This window comes from Cydia fagiglandana, chromosome 25 (assembly GCF_963556715.1).
Source record: "Cydia fagiglandana chromosome 25, ilCydFagi1.1, whole genome shotgun sequence".
Classification (NCBI taxonomy): domain Eukaryota; kingdom Metazoa; phylum Arthropoda; class Insecta; order Lepidoptera; family Tortricidae; genus Cydia; species Cydia fagiglandana.
The window spans coordinates 2,614,594-2,635,760 of record NC_085956.1 but is presented as its reverse complement, the minus strand read 5'-3'; the positions used below and the strand labels follow the sequence as shown (position 1 = coordinate 2,635,760).

General features: G+C 40.1%; 1 protein-coding gene across 1 annotated transcript in view; it reads left to right on the top strand.

Annotated features, from left to right (window-relative positions):
* Positions 1-21,167, top strand: part of LOC134677155 (uncharacterized) — a 36,733-nt gene that overhangs the window by 7,824 nt on the left and 7,742 nt on the right. The window contains exons 2-5 of the mRNA XM_063535614.1: positions 8,768-8,944; positions 15,825-15,956; positions 19,067-19,139; positions 19,447-19,514. Coding sequence (XP_063391684.1) covers positions 8,768-8,944; positions 15,825-15,956; positions 19,067-19,139; positions 19,447-19,514 — 450 coding nt within the window. The remainder of the gene's footprint in view (positions 1-8,767; positions 8,945-15,824; positions 15,957-19,066; positions 19,140-19,446; positions 19,515-21,167) is intronic.

Here is a 21,167-nt window from a genome sequence, read left to right as displayed (position 1 = left end):
TGTCTAGCCATCACGGTTCGTGAGATACAGCCTGGTGACAGACGGACGGACGGACGGACAGCGAAGTCTTAGTAATAGGGTCCCGTTTTACCCTTTGGGTACGGAACCCTAAAAACGTGTTGCTCTACCAGGGCCGTCTTAAACTATGCTGGGGCCCTTTTGGAAAGTAAAGAAAGCTAATTAAACTAACATTTTTCTACTATGATCTTCGATTTATTATGGGTAATCAAATACTGTTACTGTCAGTCCTTCGGGGCCCCGCGAGGATGGGGGCCAAGGGCCCCGGCCGTGTGCCCTTGTGGTAAAGACGGTACTGTTCTGTCATACTTTTGTCATCGGTGAAATCATTTCAAGTTTTTTTTTAAACAAGCAGTAGAAGAAATTAATCTACTGTCATTCATAAATGCGCAACTGTGGCGGCCACCTCGCGGCTATAGGTCACATCATTTATTTGACAGTTGACTTATATCAAACAGATAAGCATACGAATGAGGACCTTTTTACCAGACACGTTCATCGCTTTTAATTTTTCCCATTATATTTCTAGATAAGAAATATACTGTAACACTTTAAACTCTCGCGTTTTGTACACATATTTAATTACACAAACGGGTCTACCGCGATATAATTTCATTGTTTTTACCTTAAATTTCGACGTTTGAGCTGAGTCTTTCCGTGACCACAGCTGGTGCAACTCAGCTTAAACGTCGGAATTTAAGGTAAAAACAATGAAAGTATATCGCAATAGACCCGTTTGTATAATTAAATAAGAAATATACTAATACTATTCTATAGATAAGAATTTAATTTGGTTTTGGGTGCTGGTCACTTGGCGGCTAACCGGCTATAGGTCACTCAGTATTTGACAGTTTGCAAAAATGATAGAGCACACAAGTCATGTGAGTGTATAAGGAAAAGTAGAAGTGGGAGTTGGAAGGGGTAGACCTCGGCGGACTTTCTCTGATCAGATTGGGGAAATCCTGAAGAAAGGTGTCTGTTGAAGCAGCATTGACCGCTTATCATGGATACGTATCATCTGTCCTTGGTTATGGGTTAATATTGTGGGGAAACGCAGTGGAAGTGGACAGAGTCTTTAAAATACAAAAAAAGTGTGTCATCAATTCGTGGCGTCATCATCATCGTCACATCAGTAATTCGTGGCAGGACGAAAGCTGTGTGCCCCTTTTCAAGAAACTAAAAATCCTTCCTTTACCATAGACACGGTAAAGGAAGGATTTTTAGTTTTACTTAAGAGAAATATGTAATTTTGTCAGATCACATAATTCGTACTTTAAAACACGCGGCGAAGTCCTTGAAAGGCGTACCAGGGTAAACGTTATGAACCGTTTATACCACCCTCGTTGTCGCAGGATGATATACAAGAAAAATGTTTTTAATATGTGCATTATTATATATAATAATCTCCCGGAGGAACTAAAGCTGCTAGAGGGAAACGCTTTTAAACGCAGTTTGACAAACTGGCTCTCAGAGCGTTGTTTTTACAGCGTAAAGTCATAATCTCGAATACCAACAATATTCAAATTAGTGATATTTAGTTATTAATTGTATTGTGACATGCCTATTGTGTTAATATTTTGTTATTTTTTCAATTATTTCAATTTGACATTTTATATTTATTTAAATTTATGATTATAATGATGAATTTGCACGCTTGCATGCAAGCTAGGTACATGATCTGTAACACCATATTGTAACATCCCCATACTGTATCAATGCAAATAAATAATTTCTGATTCTGATTTCTGATTCTGAAGGCTAGTTCAAGAGCACCCTAAACCGGCGAGCGTGTATGAGGAATGTTATGAAAGTGGAGGAAGCGAAAGAGGTAAATGTCAGGATCGTAGCAAGTGGAAATCAGTGGTCTCTGCCTCTACTACTTTGGAGGAGGAAAATGTCGAGAGCGAAACTTCGATTTCTGATATTTTTACGCAGGATTTTCCGCCTAAGTTGCAGTCCTTATTGCACTAATTTTAGGAGCCGTTCCTAACCTAAAACCTAAAATACTCAAATCAGAGAAAGGGCTCATCTAATATGTGACGTAATCTATGAAAATCATAGAGATACAATAATATAGAGAAGACATGGGGGAGGGGCCAAATGACCGAACGAGATACACTTATAGAACTTTCAGTAGGAGTAGCAGAGAAAGTGGTACTATTGCTTGTCCTTGTCACAGTCTCACTTTTTGTTTGTTCCCCACCTTTTTGTTAGTATGGGCTATGGTGGGCAACAAATAACTCGACAGAATTACGTAGATTGTTTTTGGTATAATGTCAGGAATGTTAAAACGTGTTTTTAATATTGTCGCATTGCGTATGTTTTGTCCCTCACGGAGGCACGCGCACACCACTTCTATAGGATGCTACTTCTATGATGAAAATGGACCTTATTGTCGATGGCGCTTACGCTATTATTAACGATGCTCCGATATAAATACAATGCCGCGCGGTGCTGTGAGGCGTAAGCGCCATCGACAATAAGGTCCCTTTTCATAGATAATGCCCCATATATCTTCTTAACACACACAACTGGAACACACGTATTACTATAACACTTTAAACTCTCGCGTTTTGTACACATATTCAATTACACAAACTGGTCTACCGCGGAATTAAAGGTAAAAACAATGAAATTATATCGCGGTAGACCCGTTTTTGTAATTGAATACACGTATTACTGATATTTAGGATGGCTAAGTAGCCAAAGGTTTTTAAATAAGTACCTACAAAAAACTTTTATTAGTTGTTTACTACGCGTTGGCAGATTGCATTATTAATTACGGTTTAAATTAGAGATGCCACGAATATTCGGCAACTATTCGGTATTCGGCCTATTCGGACACTATGCCGAATATTCGGTATTTCGGAATACCGAATATCTGTTGCACCTACCTAAAAAGAAAAATTACACAAAAAAATAACCAAAAACTAGGTATAAATATTAAATTTAAAATGTATTCTTGGAAAGTAGTTAAATCGAAGGCACGTTTTTGAGCATTTGTTGATTACAAAATATTTTATTTTTATCATGGGTCTGATTTGTTTGACTCCAACTACATTCATTAATTCTGTTCAACATAAAAATATATCTTAGCAAACGTTGTGCTTTGTTGGCGAACAATTTTCATAATAATTGTGACTCAAAATGTTCGCACATCAATATTCGGCGACCGAATATTCGGTATTCGACCGAAAGTGGGGCCGAATATTCGGTATTCGGCCAAATTCACTATTCGGGGCATCTCTAGTTTAAATGGGGTCGGACCTTCAGTTATACAGTCCGGTGGGGTAAACATAAAATATAAGACACAGGTAAAATAAGATTTTAACACACATAAACGAATACATACAAAAATAAATACATACATACATAAACTTATTCTATTTCATTCCTATTCCATATAAAAATAAGTCTACACACAATACTTAACTGGAAGAGATCCCATTCAGGGATAAGTTCGCCTTTGTTGTATTTAATTGACTCTGTAACTGTGTTTCTCGTGTTTATATTTCTATATACAATAAAGTAAATACATACATATGTACAATTGTACATACATACATACATACTTTGTTAGACTTGTTAACTTTAATTAGTATTGAAACAAGTGCGAATCGGACTCGCCCACCGAGGGTTCCGTACTTTTTAGTATTTGTTGTTATAGCGGCAACAGTAATATATCATCTGTGATCTGTGAAAATTTCAACTGTCTACCTATCACGGTTCATGAGGTACAGCCTGGTGACAGACAGACGGACAGTGAAGTCTTAGTAATAGGGACCCGTTTTTGCCCTTTGGGTACGGAACCCTAAAAACTACAGTTAGACACTATTAATGTTTCCGCTACCAACGGTACCCAAACAAGATCGACTTTAATAAAGACCAATAAATAATAAAGAATGTTAATCTTCTAACATTGTTTCTCTTTTCGTTAAGATGAAACGTTAGCGCTCGTGTGTCCTATTTAATTGTCTGTTCTATTCCTAATCACGTCGATGAAAATCAATTTGAAACGTTATATTGGCTTTGAAATCAAAACGAGATTTAGTTTCAAACTGTAGGAATGGATTGATTTAAGTCGGAATTACATTACGAAATTGGTGATGTGAAATTGATGTTGTGTTAGTGAGTTTGTATTTTGAAATTGAATGAGTTCTACCAACAGTTTCACGTGAAATTTAATATTTTCGTAAAGCATGCATTAATTTTATGAATGCATATCGATGCCCTACAAGTTTCCAAAGCTTTTTGCTCCGGCTGGAGCAAAAAACTTTGGAAACTTAGCAAAAGACAGCTCCAAATCATAACGGGGGTGTTTACTGGCCATTACGGGGTCAAAGGAATTCTGGCCAAAATGGGACACTCTGACAATACCGATTGTCGTATGTGTGGTGAAGAGGAAGAGACAGTGAAACACTTAACGTGTGAATGTCACGCCCGCGCCAGACAAAGAATGAAGGACTTTGGAGCAGGATATCTGGAACCAAAGGACTTTAAAACGCTACCCACGAGCTCCATCATTCGACACATGGATATGGTGGGAAAAGCTCTTGAGTAGCTGACGGATCTTCTCTAGGGGGTAATTGCACAAAAGATCCCTATGGGTCGAAGTGTATCTGCAAGGGCCCCCGAAAACAATAAGATAAGATAATGCCCTACGTTTGCCCCGCGCGATTTTTGGGTAAAATTAATGTCACTCCACTAATTTCGTAAGGATATTACGGCCTTTTGGTTACTATCACTATAGAGATGCCATACCAAACAATGAAATCGCAATCGCAACCTGGCCTGGCCCCTATTTCACCAACGTGACAGGTCCGACAATTGTCGACATCAGTTCCACAAACACATCCGTTCCATGCCAATTTTGGTGGCTAGCCATAAGCCGCGCGTGGCGCTGTCGCCACCTAGCGGCCATATCTGTCCTAATCGTAACAGACGCGTTTTGTTACAGAGTGAGTCTTATGGTAACATTCCATTTCTAACCGCAGCTGCACTACCGGTACTGAACGCGTCGCTGCCATTGTCAATTTCTATTGTAAAATGCCATTTCCAGCTGTCGTTGGAAATGGACTGTCACCTTTATGTATCTAGTATTTATTCTGTGCTATTGGTTAGAAATCTTTACTTTGGTGACAACAACCCCGATTTAATAGTCTCTATTATTTACTGGTCGTTATTTCTAGTTTTATTGGAATGTAAAACGGGTGAGTTTTTTTTGCAAACAGTAAGTATATGTAGAGACAAATGTTAATTTTATACGACTTTGGGAACCAGTTGGTTTAAATGTTTACTTAAGGCCAGCTAGTCACATACATACCTACATATTGCAGGTTAGTATGTACAGTCCGAAAGACCGATCCGAAGGTCGCGGGTTCAAATCCTGGCTCGTACCAATGAGTTTTTCGGAACTTATGTACGAAATATCATTTGATATTTACCACTAGCTTTTCGGTGAAGAAAACATCGTGAGGAAACCTGCATACATCTGCGAAGAAATTCAAAGGTGTATGTGAAGTCCCCAATCCGCAATGGCTAGCGTGGGGACTATAGCCCAAGCCCTCTCGCGCATAAGAGGAGGCCTGTGCCCAGCAGTGGGACGTATATAGGCTGAAATGATGATGATGATGATGTACAGTCGCCATCAGATATATAGGAGCGCCCAAGGGGCTGTCCATATATTACGTCATCTATTTTTGACGATTTTTGACCCCCCACTAAAGTCATCCAAAAATCATGCTTCGAATGACCCCGTTTCCTCCTACGTCATGCTACCATCATCCGATGTCCAGACCCCTCCGATCCGATGATCCGATAATCGATCCGATGTCCAGATGCCCCTAATTTGAAATGATGTAATTTATGAATAGCCCACAAGGTGTTCACAATACCTGAACACGCACTCTAACGCCTTGACAATAGAGGCGTGTTCAGATATTTGTGAGCACCTTGGCCGCTCCGATATAACTGATGGCGAATGTACATTTGTATTAATTTTACATGTGAATGTGAATTTACGTTTGAACTATGCTGGCGTATAATTTTGATGTCATCAGTGCGCGTTTAAAGCAAGCCGAAACAAATATGGTTCTTTTTTTTAAGAATCTAGTTTGCTAATGTATGAAGTTTATATTTGAACGAAATAATTTTTATTCGGATGTTTGTTGCCGGGGATTATTTCATCGCATAAAAATTTATTGTCATAATGTAATGTTACGCATAAATCTCTTTTCGCATATTTTTTCTCCAGCTGAAACAGAAAGTATTATCCAAAATATTTTGCATATGTTGTGTAGAATAGGGTAGGTTAGGTTAGGTTTGAGTTATAATTTTTCAGAAATGTTAATATTTCCAGTACAATAACAATTATGCGAAATGAGTTTTATGCGTAACATTACATTAGGACAATCAATTATTATGCGACCCAATATGGACCCTTGTTGCCGTTATATTATGTTACAAATGCATCTCCGCTACTCTACCGGTACTCTAATTAGGTTCCGCGGTGCCCTATTGATATTCCGAAAAAAATTACGCCGATTTTTGTTTCGCCGACAACGATTCGCCGACGGGATCTTTGGCAGAGTAACGATTGGCCGAATCTCATTACGCATAATAGTCGCTTGCGAGAGTAGTCAATAAGCAGAATATTGATACGCATATTTACTATTCGTAGAATAATCATTTAGTAACTGTCATAATTACCCGAGAAACCATTGGTCGAAACACAAGAGGTCGAATGTTCATTTGGCATTAATATTAACTGGAAAAACTTCTCTCTAATTTATTACTTTACTAAATTAACTTTCACATACTCGTAGTATTCATTGAAATTGCTAAAAAAGCAGTTTAGGTTAGTTTAGAGCTGAACCATTAAGAAAACGAACCGTTGCTGAAAAAGTGGGTTAGGTTAGGTTAGAACTGCGACCCCCAAGAAAACGAACTGTTGCCAGAAAATTGGGTTAGGTTAGAACTACGACCCCGAAAAAAAACGAACTTTTTCCAGAAAAGTTCGTTAGGTTAGGTTAGAACTGCGACCCCTAAAAAATGTATTCTTATTCTTATATTCTTAGAAAAGCAGATTGCGTTAATTGACGAATAACGACTCAATAAATAAAATTCGACTAAATGACTATTCTGGATCTTAAATTTTGGTAAAAACCGTATTTATAAGAAGTAACTTATCTACAGGTCCATGAATCTGTGAAATGAAATTACATGAACAAATTGTCCTTGAAACTAAACTAATATTTAAATTTTTTGGTAAACCATAACTAATCCGAAGTAAAATTATTTGAAAAGTAAATATTGTGTAAAGATTTTGCCATTTCAAATAACTTGAATTTTTTTCTGTGAAACAAAAATCTATAGAAAAATTGCCGGCAAAACAAAGCTAAACTATATAAATATAATATTTTTTATAAACCATAATTTACTTAAAAAAGGATAATATTTTATTTCATCCTTTTGGATATGGGTTTTCTTTATTTCTGCAAAAAGTTTTTGTTTCGAAAATAACGACTTATACCTAACTATATAAAATGTGAAACGTTATTCGACTAAACATTGCTTAAACGAAACGATTACTTTGCTAAATGGAAATCGTCCAATAATAATAGTTACTGCTAATTTACACAGAAGCAAACTGAACGGTATGTGAACCAAGAGTCTACGTAACGTTAGTCGACCAAAAGTTACACTGACAAATAAATGACTCTGCGAAACGATGTTCGGCGAATCGTTGTCGGCGAATCGATGATCTGCTAAAAGTTTTTCGGAGAATCATTAGGTACCCAGGTTCCGCACTTGTACCTACATGTAGGTAAATAATTTTAGACACAGAAACCCTAAAAACAAGTGAAATAACCCTATTACATCAATTTGGTTATCTCTTATCTAACCGCTATCGCCGATGGACTCGCTTATTGATGTTTTCATGACAAGCTGTGACTGTGATGAAAAAAAAACCGAGCAAGTGCGAGTCGGACTCGCGCACGAAGGGTTCCGTACAATAATGCAAAAAAAAAAACAAAAAAAAGCAAAAACAAAAACGGTCACCCATCCAAATACTGACCACTCCCGACGTTGCTTAACTTTGGTCAAAAATCACGTTTGTTGTATGGGAGCCCCATTTAAATCTTTATTTTATTCTGTTTTTAGTATTTGTTGTTATAGCGGCAACAGAAATACATCATCTGTGAAAATTTCAACTGTCTAGCTATCACGGTTCGTGAGATACAGCCTGGTGACAGACGGACGGACGGACGGACAGCGAAGTCTTAGTAATAGGGTCCCGTTTTACCCTTTGGGTACGGAACCCAAATACTAATATTTTTGGTACCAAAACTGATGTATGGAGTGAGCACTCTTGTCTTACTATATTTCTCTATGCTAGGATTAAAGATATATGAAGTGTATCATCTTCCTCGCGTTATCCCGGCATTTTGCCACGGCTCATGGGAGCCTGGGGTCCGCTTGGCAACTAATTCCGGGCGAATAGACGTTGAGCGCAGAGGGTCAACTAGGCCATATTGGGATTAGTCCGGTTTCCTCACGATGTTTTCCTCCACCGAAAAGCGAATAGTAAATATCAAATGATATTTCGTAGGTACATAAGTGCCGAAAAACTCATAATGTTGCTTATGTCCATGGGCGACGATGACCGCTTCCCATCAGGCGGCTCGTTTGCTGACTATTACATTAAAAAAAAATATGATGAAAAGCGTAACCATAACTTTATTTCCAGACTGATATGTCCACAACAAGAAGCGCCGTGAACGCGATCCGCGCCCGCCGGGGCCACAAGGAGCGCTCCAAGAACTTCACCGAACTGGAGAAGAGGACTGTGTTGGAGCTGATCGCGCGCCACCGCGACGTTCTGCGCCAGGGCCGCTCCAACAACGCCACCAACCGGAGCAAACAGGTAACTCGTACTGACAACGATCCGCGCCCGCCGGGGCCACGAGGAGCGCTCCAAGAACTTCACCGAGCTGGAGAGGACGGTGCTGATCGCGACTTGCTGCGTCAGGGCCGCTCCAACAATGCCACCAACCGGAGCAAACAGGTAACTTGTACTGACAACGATCCGCGCCCGCCGGGGCCACAAGGAGCGCTCCAAGAACTGCACCGAGCTGGAGAGGACGGTGCTGGAGCTGATCGCGCGCCACCGCGACGTGCTGCGCCAGGGCCGCTCCAACAACGCCACCAACCGGAGCAAACAGGTAACTCGTACTGACAACGATCCGCGCCCGCCGGGGCCACAAGGAGCGCTCCAAGAACTTCACCGAACTGGAGAAGAGGACTGTGTTGGAGCTGATCGCGCGCCACCGCGACGTTCTGCGCCAGGGCCGCTCCAACAACGCCACCAACCGGAGCAAACAGGTAACTCGTACTGACAACGATCCGCGCCCGCCGGGGCCACGAGGAGCGCTCCAAGAACTTCACCGAGCTGGAGAGGACGGTGCTGATCGCGACTTGCTGCGTCAGGGCCGCTCCAACAACGCCACCAACCGGAGCAAACAGGTAACTTGTGCTGACAACGATCCGCGCCCGCCGGGGCCACAAGGAGCGCTCCAAGAACTGCACCGAGCTGGAGAAGCGGACGGTGCTGGAGCTGATCGCGCGCCACCGCGACGCCGCGCCAGGGCCGCTCCAACAACGCCACCAACCGGAGCAAACAGGTAACTCGTACTGACAACGATCCGCGCCCGCCGGGGCCACAAGGAGCGCTCCAAGAACTTCACCGAGCTGGAGAGGACGGTGCTGGAGCTGAACGCGCGCCACCGCGACGTGCTGCGCCAGGGCCGCTCCAACAACGCCACCAACCGGAGCAAACAGGTAACTTGTACTGACAACGATCCGCGCCCGCCGGGGCCACAAGGAACGCTCCAAGAACTGCACCGAGCTGGAGAGGACGGTGCTGGAGCTGATCGCGCGTCACCGCGACGTGCTGCGCCAGGGCCGGGCCGCTCCAACAACGCCACCAACCGGAGCAAACAGGTAACTTGTACTGACAACGATCCGCGCCCGCCGGGGCCACAAGGAGCGCTCCAAGAACTGCACCGAGCTGGAGAGGAAAACGGAGTTGAAGCTGATCGCGCGCCACCGCGACCTGCTGCGCCAGGGCCGCTCCAACAACGCCACCAACCGGAGCAAACAGGTAACTTGTACTGACAATGATCCGCACCCGCCGGGGCCACAAGGAGCGCTCCAAGAACTTCACCGAGCTGGAGAGGACGGTGTTGGAGCTGATCGCGCGCCACCGCGACCTGCTGCGCCAGGGCCGGTCCAACAACGCCACCAACCGGAGCAAACAGGTAACTCGTACTGACAACGATCCGCGCCCGCCGGGGCCACAAGGAGCGCTCCAAGAACTGCACCGAGCTGGAGAGGAGGACGGTGCTGGAGCTGATCGCGCGCCACCGCGACATGCTGCGGCAGGGCCGCTCCAACAACGCCACCAACCGGAGCAAACAGGTAACTTGTACTGACAACGACCCGCGCCCGCCGGGGCCACAAGGAGCGCTCCAAGAACTGCACCGAGCTGGAGAGGACGGTGCTGGAGCTGATCGCGCGCCACCGCGACGTGCTGCGCCAGGGCCGCTCCAACAACGCCACCAACCGGAGCAAACAGGTAACTTGTACTGACAACGATCCGCGCCCGCCGGGGCCACGAGGAGCGCTCCAAGAACTGCACCGAGCTGGAGAGGACGGTGCTGGAGCTGATCGCGCGCCACCGCGACGCCGCGCCAGGGCCGCTCCAACAACGCCACCAACCGGAGCAAACAGGTAACTTGTAGTACCCCATATTAGCACCTACGGTCTAAACCACCACAGACCACAGATCTAGAATGACCCTTACGCCTAAAAATTATTGAAGTGGTCATATATTTCTGGCCAGGCTTTAATTGCTAACCATCGGGCGCTTCGTCTGCCCGTTTGCCTTCTAAATCCTCCTATATCATTACAAATCATTTTGTAAAAGGTTAGCACAAACAGATTTAAGTTATTAATGTTGTTCATGTAACTTTACGTCATAATCTAACACGGATATAATCATAATCTTACATTTTATCGTTAAGCTGAACTAACTTGTCATAGTTAGTAATTACTTTCCAAAAGATAACACGTAGTTACCTACCTATATGACAATAATGAAAAAGTTTGTATGTCGGGTAGTTTAGATAATGTTTTACTTATTTGAGTTATTTATTTATTTCACACTGGCTTCTATAGTCTTCCGATTTGTAGCTGGCCCCGAAATTTTACGAAAGCGACTGCTAGCGATAGCGGTACAACCTGAAATTCGGAAATCAGCTGCAAATGGTGTTAAAGGTATGAAAATCGGCACGATTAATCTTTAGGCCATTTGAATCAATTTGACCCGTAGCACAAAAAAAAAAACAAACGAAAAGGAGTTATGACGTCATCTTTTTTTTTTATGGAAAAATAAAAAAATTGTTCAGAAACCTATCGTGTGTGGTATTAAATGAAAGGGCATTTTGAGCTGGTTCTAAAAATATATCACATTATTATATTTCCGTCACTTGCATTCAATTAAAATAAAAATAACTTTCAAAACATACCAAGTTTGGGCTCTTCCAGATACGAAACCGTTGAATTATTTTTTGTAAAATATAGCTCAAGTAATACCCAATATCCTCATATCTAACCCCAAGAAATTAATTTCGAAAATATTTAGTTTTAGTATTATTTTACTTTTTTTATTATTACAAATTGTGATCTATCAATCTATCAATGAAATGGCCTCCTAGCCTAGTCAATAGTGACCCTGCCTATGAAGCAGGCAGTCCCAGGTCCGAATCCTGGTAAGGGCATTTATTTGTGTGTTCATCATCATCATCACACAAATAAATGCCCTTACCAGGGCTTGTATATATTTGTATATGGGCATTTATTTGTGTGATGATGATGATGAACACACAAATAAATGCCCTTACCAGGATTCGAACCTGGGACCTCTTGCTTCATAGGCAGGGTCACTATCGACTAGGCTAGCAGGCCGTTTCATTGTTGGATTGATAGATTACAATTTGTAATAATAAACATTTAAAAAATAATACTAAAACTAAATATTTTCGAAATTAATTTCTTGGGGTTAGATATGAGGATATTGGGTATTACTGCAGGTATATTTTGCAAAAAATAATTCAACGGTTTCGTATCTGGAGGAGCCCAAACTTGGTATGTTTTGAAAATTATTTTTATTTCAATTGAATGCAAGTGACGGAAATATAATAATGTGATATATTTTTAGAACCGGCTCAAAACGCCCTTTCATTTAATTCCATACACGATAGGTTTCTGAACATTTTTTTTTATTTTTCCATACAAAAAAAGATGACGTCATAACTCCTTTCCGTTTGTTTTTATTTTTTGGTGCTACGGGTCAAATTGATTCAAATGGCCTAAAGATTAATCGTGCCGATTTTCATACCTTTAACACCATTTGCAGCTGATTTTGGTCAACCGCTACTACTATGCCATCTGACACTCCAACCCAGAGGGTAAACTAGGCCTTATTGGGATTATAACATTTAAAACTTTCGCGTTTTGAACACATATTAACTCACATTTATAGACGGGTGAAACGCGAATTTTATTCAATTACCTTTATTTACCGACGTTTCGACACAGGTTTCACTGGTCGTGGTCGCGGCTGATCAGGCTAAAATTCGCGTTAGACACGTCTATAAATGTGAGTTAATATGTTATTGGGATTAGTCCGGATTCCTCACGATGTTTTCTTTCACCGAAAAGTGACTGGCACTCATAAATCATCATCATCATCTCAGCCTATATATATACGTCCCACTGCTGGGCACAGGCCTCCTCTCGAGCGCGAGAGGGCTTGGGCTATAGACCCCACGCTAGCCCAATGCGGATTGGGGCACTCATAAATATCAAATGATATTTCGTACAAGTTCCGAAAAACTCATTGGTACGAGCCGGGGTTTGAGCGCGCGACCTCCGGATTGAAAGTCGCACGGTAAAAACTTACGTTATTCAAATATTTACAAAATACTTCGTGTTGTCGGTTAACCATACGTCAATTATCGGTAGTTATCGGTATCTAAATCTGCGAGTTATCGTCCATAGTTACCTTATCGCTATCACACGGAATTTTAACTACAGCTGAATGTTACTAATCATGTAATTGTTCAATTAACGTCATAATCGGTTTATCTATACGCAAAAATATGAGGACGTTTTTGTAATTAAAATTTGGACCTTTGGGCCCTCGTTTTTTAGGGTTCCGTATCCAAAGGGTAAAAACGGAACTATTATTTAGGGTTCCGAGCCCAAAGGGTGAAAATGGGACCCTATTAGTAAGACTCCGCTGTTCGTCTGTCTGTTATTGTCACCAGACTGTGTCTCGTGAACCGTGATAGCTAGACAGTTGAAATTTTCACAGATGATGTATTTCTGTTGCAGCTATAACAACAAAGACTAAAAACAATATTAAATCAATATTTAAGTGGGGCTCCCAAACAACAAACGTGATTTTTTGCCGTTCTTTGCGTAATGGTACGGAACCCTTCGTGCGCGAGTTGGACTCGCACTTGTCCGGTTTTTTGTAATGTGCAAAACATGCAAAAATCCTGTTACATACTTTCAGTGAATATAATTTACATTAAACTTTGAACAGTTTACATACGACCTAGATTCTCAGTTTTTGTAACCTTAAACCTTAGGTATCTTGTATCTCTGCTGGATTGGCAAAATGTTGACTCGTGTAGGGTGTGGCACAAGTCATAACATCTTAGCGGTGCATACTTTGCTTCTAATATCAATTGCACTCTGTGCACTCACGATTAATGAAAAACCGGACAAGTGCAAGTCGGACTCGCCCACCGAGGGTACCGTACTTTTTAGTATTTGTTGTTATAGCGGCAACAGAAATTCTATCACGGTTCGTGAGATACAGCCTGGTGACAGACGGACAGACGGACGGACGGACAGCGGAGTCTTAGTAATAGGGTCCCGTTTTACCCTTTGGGTACGGAATCCTAAAAACAGCCAGTTTCTACGAAAATATCCTTGCAAAGTGACTCTTTTCGTTGCTCTTGAGTTTAGTTAACTTGACATATGTTTTTCTTGTTACTGGGTTGAATTAGCTATGAATCGTTTGTCTTTTTCTGTCATTTTATTTGTAAGAAAGGGATAAAACATAATTTAACTAAATCAGGCCTCTAAAGTTTTATGAATAAGATGGGTGAGAATCTTGTGTGCTTATCAAATGAATGTTCATTTATCTCCAAAACGTATCGAGCGACTTAGTTGCCAGTTAATAAAAATGTAGTACACAAGCACCAAACTCCGTCTGAGCTAACTCTGCACTATCTTTGACATAACATAATAGGGTGAAAGTACCACAATAAATGTCAATTTGCATGTAAATTTGAGGTTTATTGTGACACTATTACACTTTGTTTTTATATACTTAGTACCCTAATATACACTGAGAGAAAAATCATCACCAGGAATGAAAAAACAGTTCTGTACTGGGGGAAAAAATGAAGTTTTAGTAATAATTATGGACGTTTCACTATTTCTGTAAAGTTTATTTATTTCTACAAACAGCTCAGTAATCCCAAATATAATTTCAACAAAAAGATAATAGAAATTGCAAGAACTAATAGAAATTGCAAAAGTCAATTCGTTCCTATTAGTTAACTCTCCTTGTCCCCGGATTAAGCTTATTTTTGTAATTCTAAGTGTATTTTTGTTGTACTTTTCTCTCAGTGTAGCTTCGTACCCGCAACATTTTCTCACTTAGTCCATACCTTAACTAATAATACACGTAACGATGATGGAGTTATATTGTCGTGCGATGGACGAAAGAAGCCAACTTTATGACTATGTGAGTTGTTATTTGTTTACTTTTTACAAGATTCTATTTAACTTGCATTGTATGTATGTTCGGACCAAATCTTGCAAGCTATTTTACTATAAGGTAGTATAATTTGTTTATCAAAAAAATATTACAATGTAGCTACATTCTGATTTGCTAGATTGTGATCGTTAAATTAAGACCTGACATTAAGTAAAAGGAGTGAAATGTGAAATATTGGATATTAGGTATATATTTTTTTCCAATAAAAAAATAAAATTTAATTCTTTTATAACCCTGGTTACTATGTTTGTAACAGTTTCTAGAAATAAATTATTCTTATTTCAAGCTTCAAGACTCATAATTGGTTGTAAACAGTTGTATAATCAATATGTCATTCCTAAAATTTAACCGTTTATTTTACTACCAATAGTTATAACTGAGTAAACATAGGTACATACATACATGTATAATTCAAGAGATGCATCTAACTGAAATTTTGTAAACAAAGTCACAGAATAAGTAATAGACAAAGTGTAGCTACGGATTTTATAACTAACTGGTGTGCCGTTTACGGACTTGTTTTGATTGTGAGATGTATTGGAATTTGACATTCGATATCTTTGCTATGTAGTTACGTAGGTACGTAGTTCTAGGAATAGGTATCACATTCTTTACAATATACAATAGATATTACCGGGATACTTGTATTAAATATATACAGGGTATACGTGCGCGCCGACCTAAAATTTGCGGCATTTATTTATTTACTTATGTTAGGAGAACCAACAGCTTTAAAACTTACAATAGACAACAAGATTAAAACAGGAAGCCAATTACAGGGACTCACAGGTAGCAGGTCGAAAACTTATTAAAATAATCAAAAATAGGCCAAATATGATCACGTGATTTCTGGACGACCCCTAACTGTATAATATTTCTGTTCCAGCTGGTGTGGTCCACGATATGCGAGGAGGTAAACAAGCGCTGCGGCGGCGAGCGACCTCGCACTCCTGCGCAGGTCAAAATGTGGTACGAGAACTATAAGAAGAAATGCAAAATGCGCGCACACGACTCGCAGGTACGTACTCACAGACAGACCAACGCAGGTCAAAATACTGACAGACATACAGACAACATAACAATCAGCCATCCTGACATTAGGTACATGTCTTTAGGTAAATTTAAGATACGATAAATTTAATATACTCGTACAACACAATTTAGACAGGCATCAGACTGCGGCTGGTTGTAATGTGGTAAGATAACTCTAAGAAGTGCAAGATGCGTGCTTACGACTCGCAGGTACTTACCATCGACACTTGACAATCAGTTACTGAAAAAAATTGTTTGCCGGACTAGCGAATAATTGAATGTCTACGACTCGGCCATCCTGAGTTTTCACGCCCCTAAGGTAAAATTTTAAATACAAAGCTATTTATACGGTAAACAAGCGCTGTGGCCGCGAGCGACCTCGCACTCCTGCTCAGGACAAAATGTGGTAAAAGAACTATAAGAAAAAGTGCAAGATGCGCGCACACGACTCTCAGGTACTTACCATCGACAGCTTACAATCAGTTATAGTTGATCAAGCAGATCTTGTCAGTACAAAAAGGCGGCAAATTTGAAAAATGTAGGCGCGAAGGGATAGCTTGTCAGAAAATTTGAATTTCGCGCCTTTTTCTACTGACAAGATTTGCTTGGCCGTCTATAATATAAAAAAAATTTGCCGGACTAGCGAATAATTGACTGTCTACGACTCGGCCATCCTGAGTTTACACGTCCCTAAGTAAAATTTTCCCAAAGACGTCAACTGACGCGTGCGGCTACAGCCCAATATCAACCTTCGTGCATTACAGCAAGGTTCACGATGCAGCGGCGCGCGTTAAAAGGTTAAACTATTAAAACACAAAGCTATTTATACGGTTAACAAGCGCTGCGGCAGCGAGCGACCTCGCACTCCTGCGCAGGTCAAAATGTGGTACGAGAACTATAAGAAGAAATGGAAAATGCGCGCACACGACTCGCAGGTAGGTACTTACTCACAGACAGACCAAGGCAGGTCATAATACTGACAGACATACAGACAACATGACAATCGGGCACAAAATCGGACATGCTGACACTATGAAACTACACAACGGGACTTGATCGCGTATTTAAGTTTTAAGATTTACCTCTGACGTTTCGAGTCCCGTTGTGTAGTTTCATAATGTTAAATAATCGTGAAAGTTTAAATCAGTATCCTGACACTAGTTTTCTTTTGGAATATTTAAAATATAACACAATTTAGACAGACAGACTGCGGCTGGTTGAAATGTGCTACGATAACTTAATTATAAGAAGATGTGTACCACGACTCGCAGGTACAGTCACGCTCCGAGATTGTTACGCCGTTTAGGGTTCTAGCTAAATTGGACATTCCAAAGCGTAAGTTACACAACCAATTTAGCTAGGACCATAAATGGCGTAATAATCGCGGAGCGTGATGGTACATACTATCGACAGTTGACAATGAGTTACAAAATTAAACAGATAGTACTGAAAAAAATTGCTTTGCTAAACTCACAGACAAGACATCCACCAGACTGAACACATACAGTAATTTTACTCCCTCTGCCACACATACGGTAATTTTACTCCATGTTCGAGTCGAAAGTGTCTTTGTGTGACGTCCGTGTCTTTTAAGAATAAGAATAAGAATAATTTATTGAGAAAACCTTATTGCTAATGTTACATTATGCGTGAACATTTACATTTTACGTATATTGTTACGTGCGCCTGAACTAGGAATATCCTGTATCTCAGGCAAAGACATAATATACTAATTTAAAGAACAATAAACAATGAAACAAAATAAAATCATGAACATAGAGACATAAAATAGGTATTGAATTATCTTACACTTAGTAACCAAGTATTGCTGTGTCAGTGTCTGTAATGTCTATAAAGTAGGTCAGTCGTGTTTATTTTATTATTAAATACGTTGTTATTAGTTTACCTTAAAAATAGTTACAAGGCAAGAATTGCATTTCGATAGGTTTACAGGTTAGTAGGGCAAGTTAAACATAAGGTTGATGGGACCTTTGAACGGACCAATCACGGCACGGAACTTTGCTCACCTCGTCCCACGCACCCCCGCATCTAGAGGTCTCTCTAGAGAACTCGGTGTAGAGGATTCCTAGTCTATGGCTAAACTGTAGCGAATATTAGGCTGTCTACGACTCGGCCATCCTGATGTTGTGCACGTCCCTATGTTAATTAAATACCGTAAAATCAGGTAGCTATAGCCCTTAAATACAACTATGGTCAGTGGCGGATTTGCCCTAAGGCACAGTAGGCCTAGCAGTAGGGCCTAGGGCGGCAAGATTTAGGGGCGGCAAATTGTGACAAAAAATTCGCTGATGGTAACAAGAAATAACTCAAAATGTAGTCAATATTATGGGTGCCTTGAAAGGGGCGGCTACAGGGCCTGGGGCCTAGGGCGGCAAAGACTGCAAATCCGCCACTGACTATGGTACAGTTTTTAACGTTAATTCTTAAAGATCCTTTATGATTTTGGTTTAAAGATCTTTAGTCGTACTCAATACATTTATTTTGGAGCTTAGATACACGAATGCTCTTTCTATATTATACACTCAACATAATTTGAAAAATATGCATTTTTAGGGTTCCGTACCCAAAGGGTAAAACTATTACTAAGACTTCGCTGTCCGTCCGTCCGTCCGTCCGTCCGTCCGTCTGTCACCAGGCTGTATCTCACGAACCGTGATAGCTAGACAGTTGAAATTTTCACAGATGATGTATTTCTGTTGCCGCTATAACAACAAATACTAAAAACAGAATAAAATAAAGATTTAAATGGGGCTCCCATACAACAAACGTGATTTTTGACCAAAGTTAAGCAACGTCGGGAGGGGTCAGTACTTGGATGGGTGACCGTTTTTTTTTTTACTTTTTTTTTGTTTTTTTTTGCATTATGGTACGGAACCCTTCGTGCGCGAGTCCGACTCGCACTTGCCCGGTTTTTTTTATTACTGGACCTTGAATTTGGACCAAAGTTGCAAGTTGTGGACTAAAGTTACCTGATTTTACGGATCTTTCGACCACAATCTGAAATGTCTGGGTTAAGTTGGATGTTATTTAGAAAGAGCCGCAGTTTTTACAATAAATATAATGACGTTGTTTCAGCCACCTCAACCCGACGCGCCTGGCTTACTGGACGGCATGCTCTGGCAGAACATTCACCCGTTAGAAGTTAAAGGTATAAACGTAAACGTCATCTATGAACGTATCGATAATTACCGAGATTTTAGCCATATTGTATGTATGTATAAACTCTTTATTGTACAAAACACAAATTTATGGTTTTGGGATTATACTGAGCAACTTTTACTATGGGACCAACCCCGAAATCGTGAAAAAAAGTACCCTCCTATAGAAAATGGACCAGCCAATTTTTTTTCGCAATTTCGGGGTTGGCCTCGTTATAAACCTCCCTGGCAACGGGAATGCACTTATTTTTTGGCCACCGTGTATAAAGTAATGTTATGATGATGTTTTATATTCAGATGACGACGAAGCAGCCACCAGTGAGCAAGGCGCGCACAGCGTGAAAGACGATGACCTACCCGTTAACGTGAGTACTATAGTAGACGCAAACCAAACTGACGACTGGGGTGGTTAAACTTCTCGTTCATACTCGCGTGGTCGTAGGTAGGACTAGAGAGATAGTGATATGACCCCAGTCGTCAGTTTGGTTTGAGTTTACTATATGCTATTCCGTACATAAGTTCCGAAAAACTCATTGGTACGAGCATAGAGAAATATAGTAAGATAGACTGGTCATATTTTTCATAAAATCGATTTCGACTGGCAAAGCATATTACTTTTTGGCAACCGGGTTTTTTAACCTAATTAGACCCCGCTGAATCCGAATTTGCCGGTTGCTCGATCGAAATCTTGACCGGAAGTGAGATATTTGACATTAAAGGTCCCTTTTTTTCGTTTTTCGTAAATAACTCTTAAACGGTGGCACATAGCAAAAAATGTTCTATTACATAAGTATTCTGCATAAAATTGCCTACAAGAAAGATTCAGTACAATTTTTCGCTAGGATCAATATTCAAAGAGATTTTAACGCGGGAAATTTAATTATAATCACTTCTAAGGTCCCGTTTTTTATGTTTTCGTAAATAACTCGTAAACGGTGGCCAATATCAAAAAATGTTGTTAGACGTTAATAATCTACACAAAATTTTGAACAAAAAAGATTTAGTACACTTTTTGCAGGGATCAATATTTAAAAAGATAATAAAGAGGGAAAGTTAATTATAATAAATTCTAAGTTTCCTTGTTTTTATTTTTTCGTTAATAATTTCAAAAGTATGACTCATAGCAAAAAAAAATCTTATACATAAATAATAAACGTAAAATTTCCTACAAGAAACATGCAGAACACTTTTCGCTAGGATCAATATTTAAAAAGACAAAGCAGCGGGTAAGTTAATTATAATCAATTTTAAAGTCCCTTTTTAGTTTTTTGTAAATAACTCGTAAACGGTGTCCCATAGCGAAATAGGTTTTTAAGAATAAATTATCTACATAAAATTTCCTCCAAAAAACATCTAGAACACTTTTCTCTAGGATCAATATTTCAAGCGATATTAAAGGAAGAAAGTTAATTACAATCAGTTCACAGGTCACTTTTTTTTAGTTTTTCGTAAATAACTCGTAAACGGTGGCCCGTTGCAAAACAATATTCTACATAAATATTAAACATAAAATTGTCCACAAAAAAGGTTCTGTACACTTTTTCGTTACGATCAATATTTAAAGAGATATTAAAGGGGGTAAGTTAATTATAATCAATTTCCAGGTCCCTATTTTTAGGATTTCGCAAATGACTCGTAAAATAAGGCTCATAGCAAAATAAGTTCTTAATGTTCTTGTAAATAAATAATCGATATAAAATTTTCTACGAAAGACATATGGAACACTTTTCTCTTTTTAGGGTTCCGTACCTCAAAATGAATAAAAACCGGCCAAGCGCGAGTCGGACTCGCGTTGCAAGGGTTCCGTACATTACCCAATTTTTAACAGTGTATTTTATATATGTGAAACGCGAGTGAATTGCCTTTAAAAAACCTGTAGGGATCGGTTCAAAAACTATAAGTAATGTCCGACTCGCGCTTGACTGCATAATTCTAATAGGTTTTCCTGTCATCTATAGATTCTATTCTGTGTATCGTTTCAAAATTTTAGACCCAGTAGTTTCGGAGATAAAGCCCCC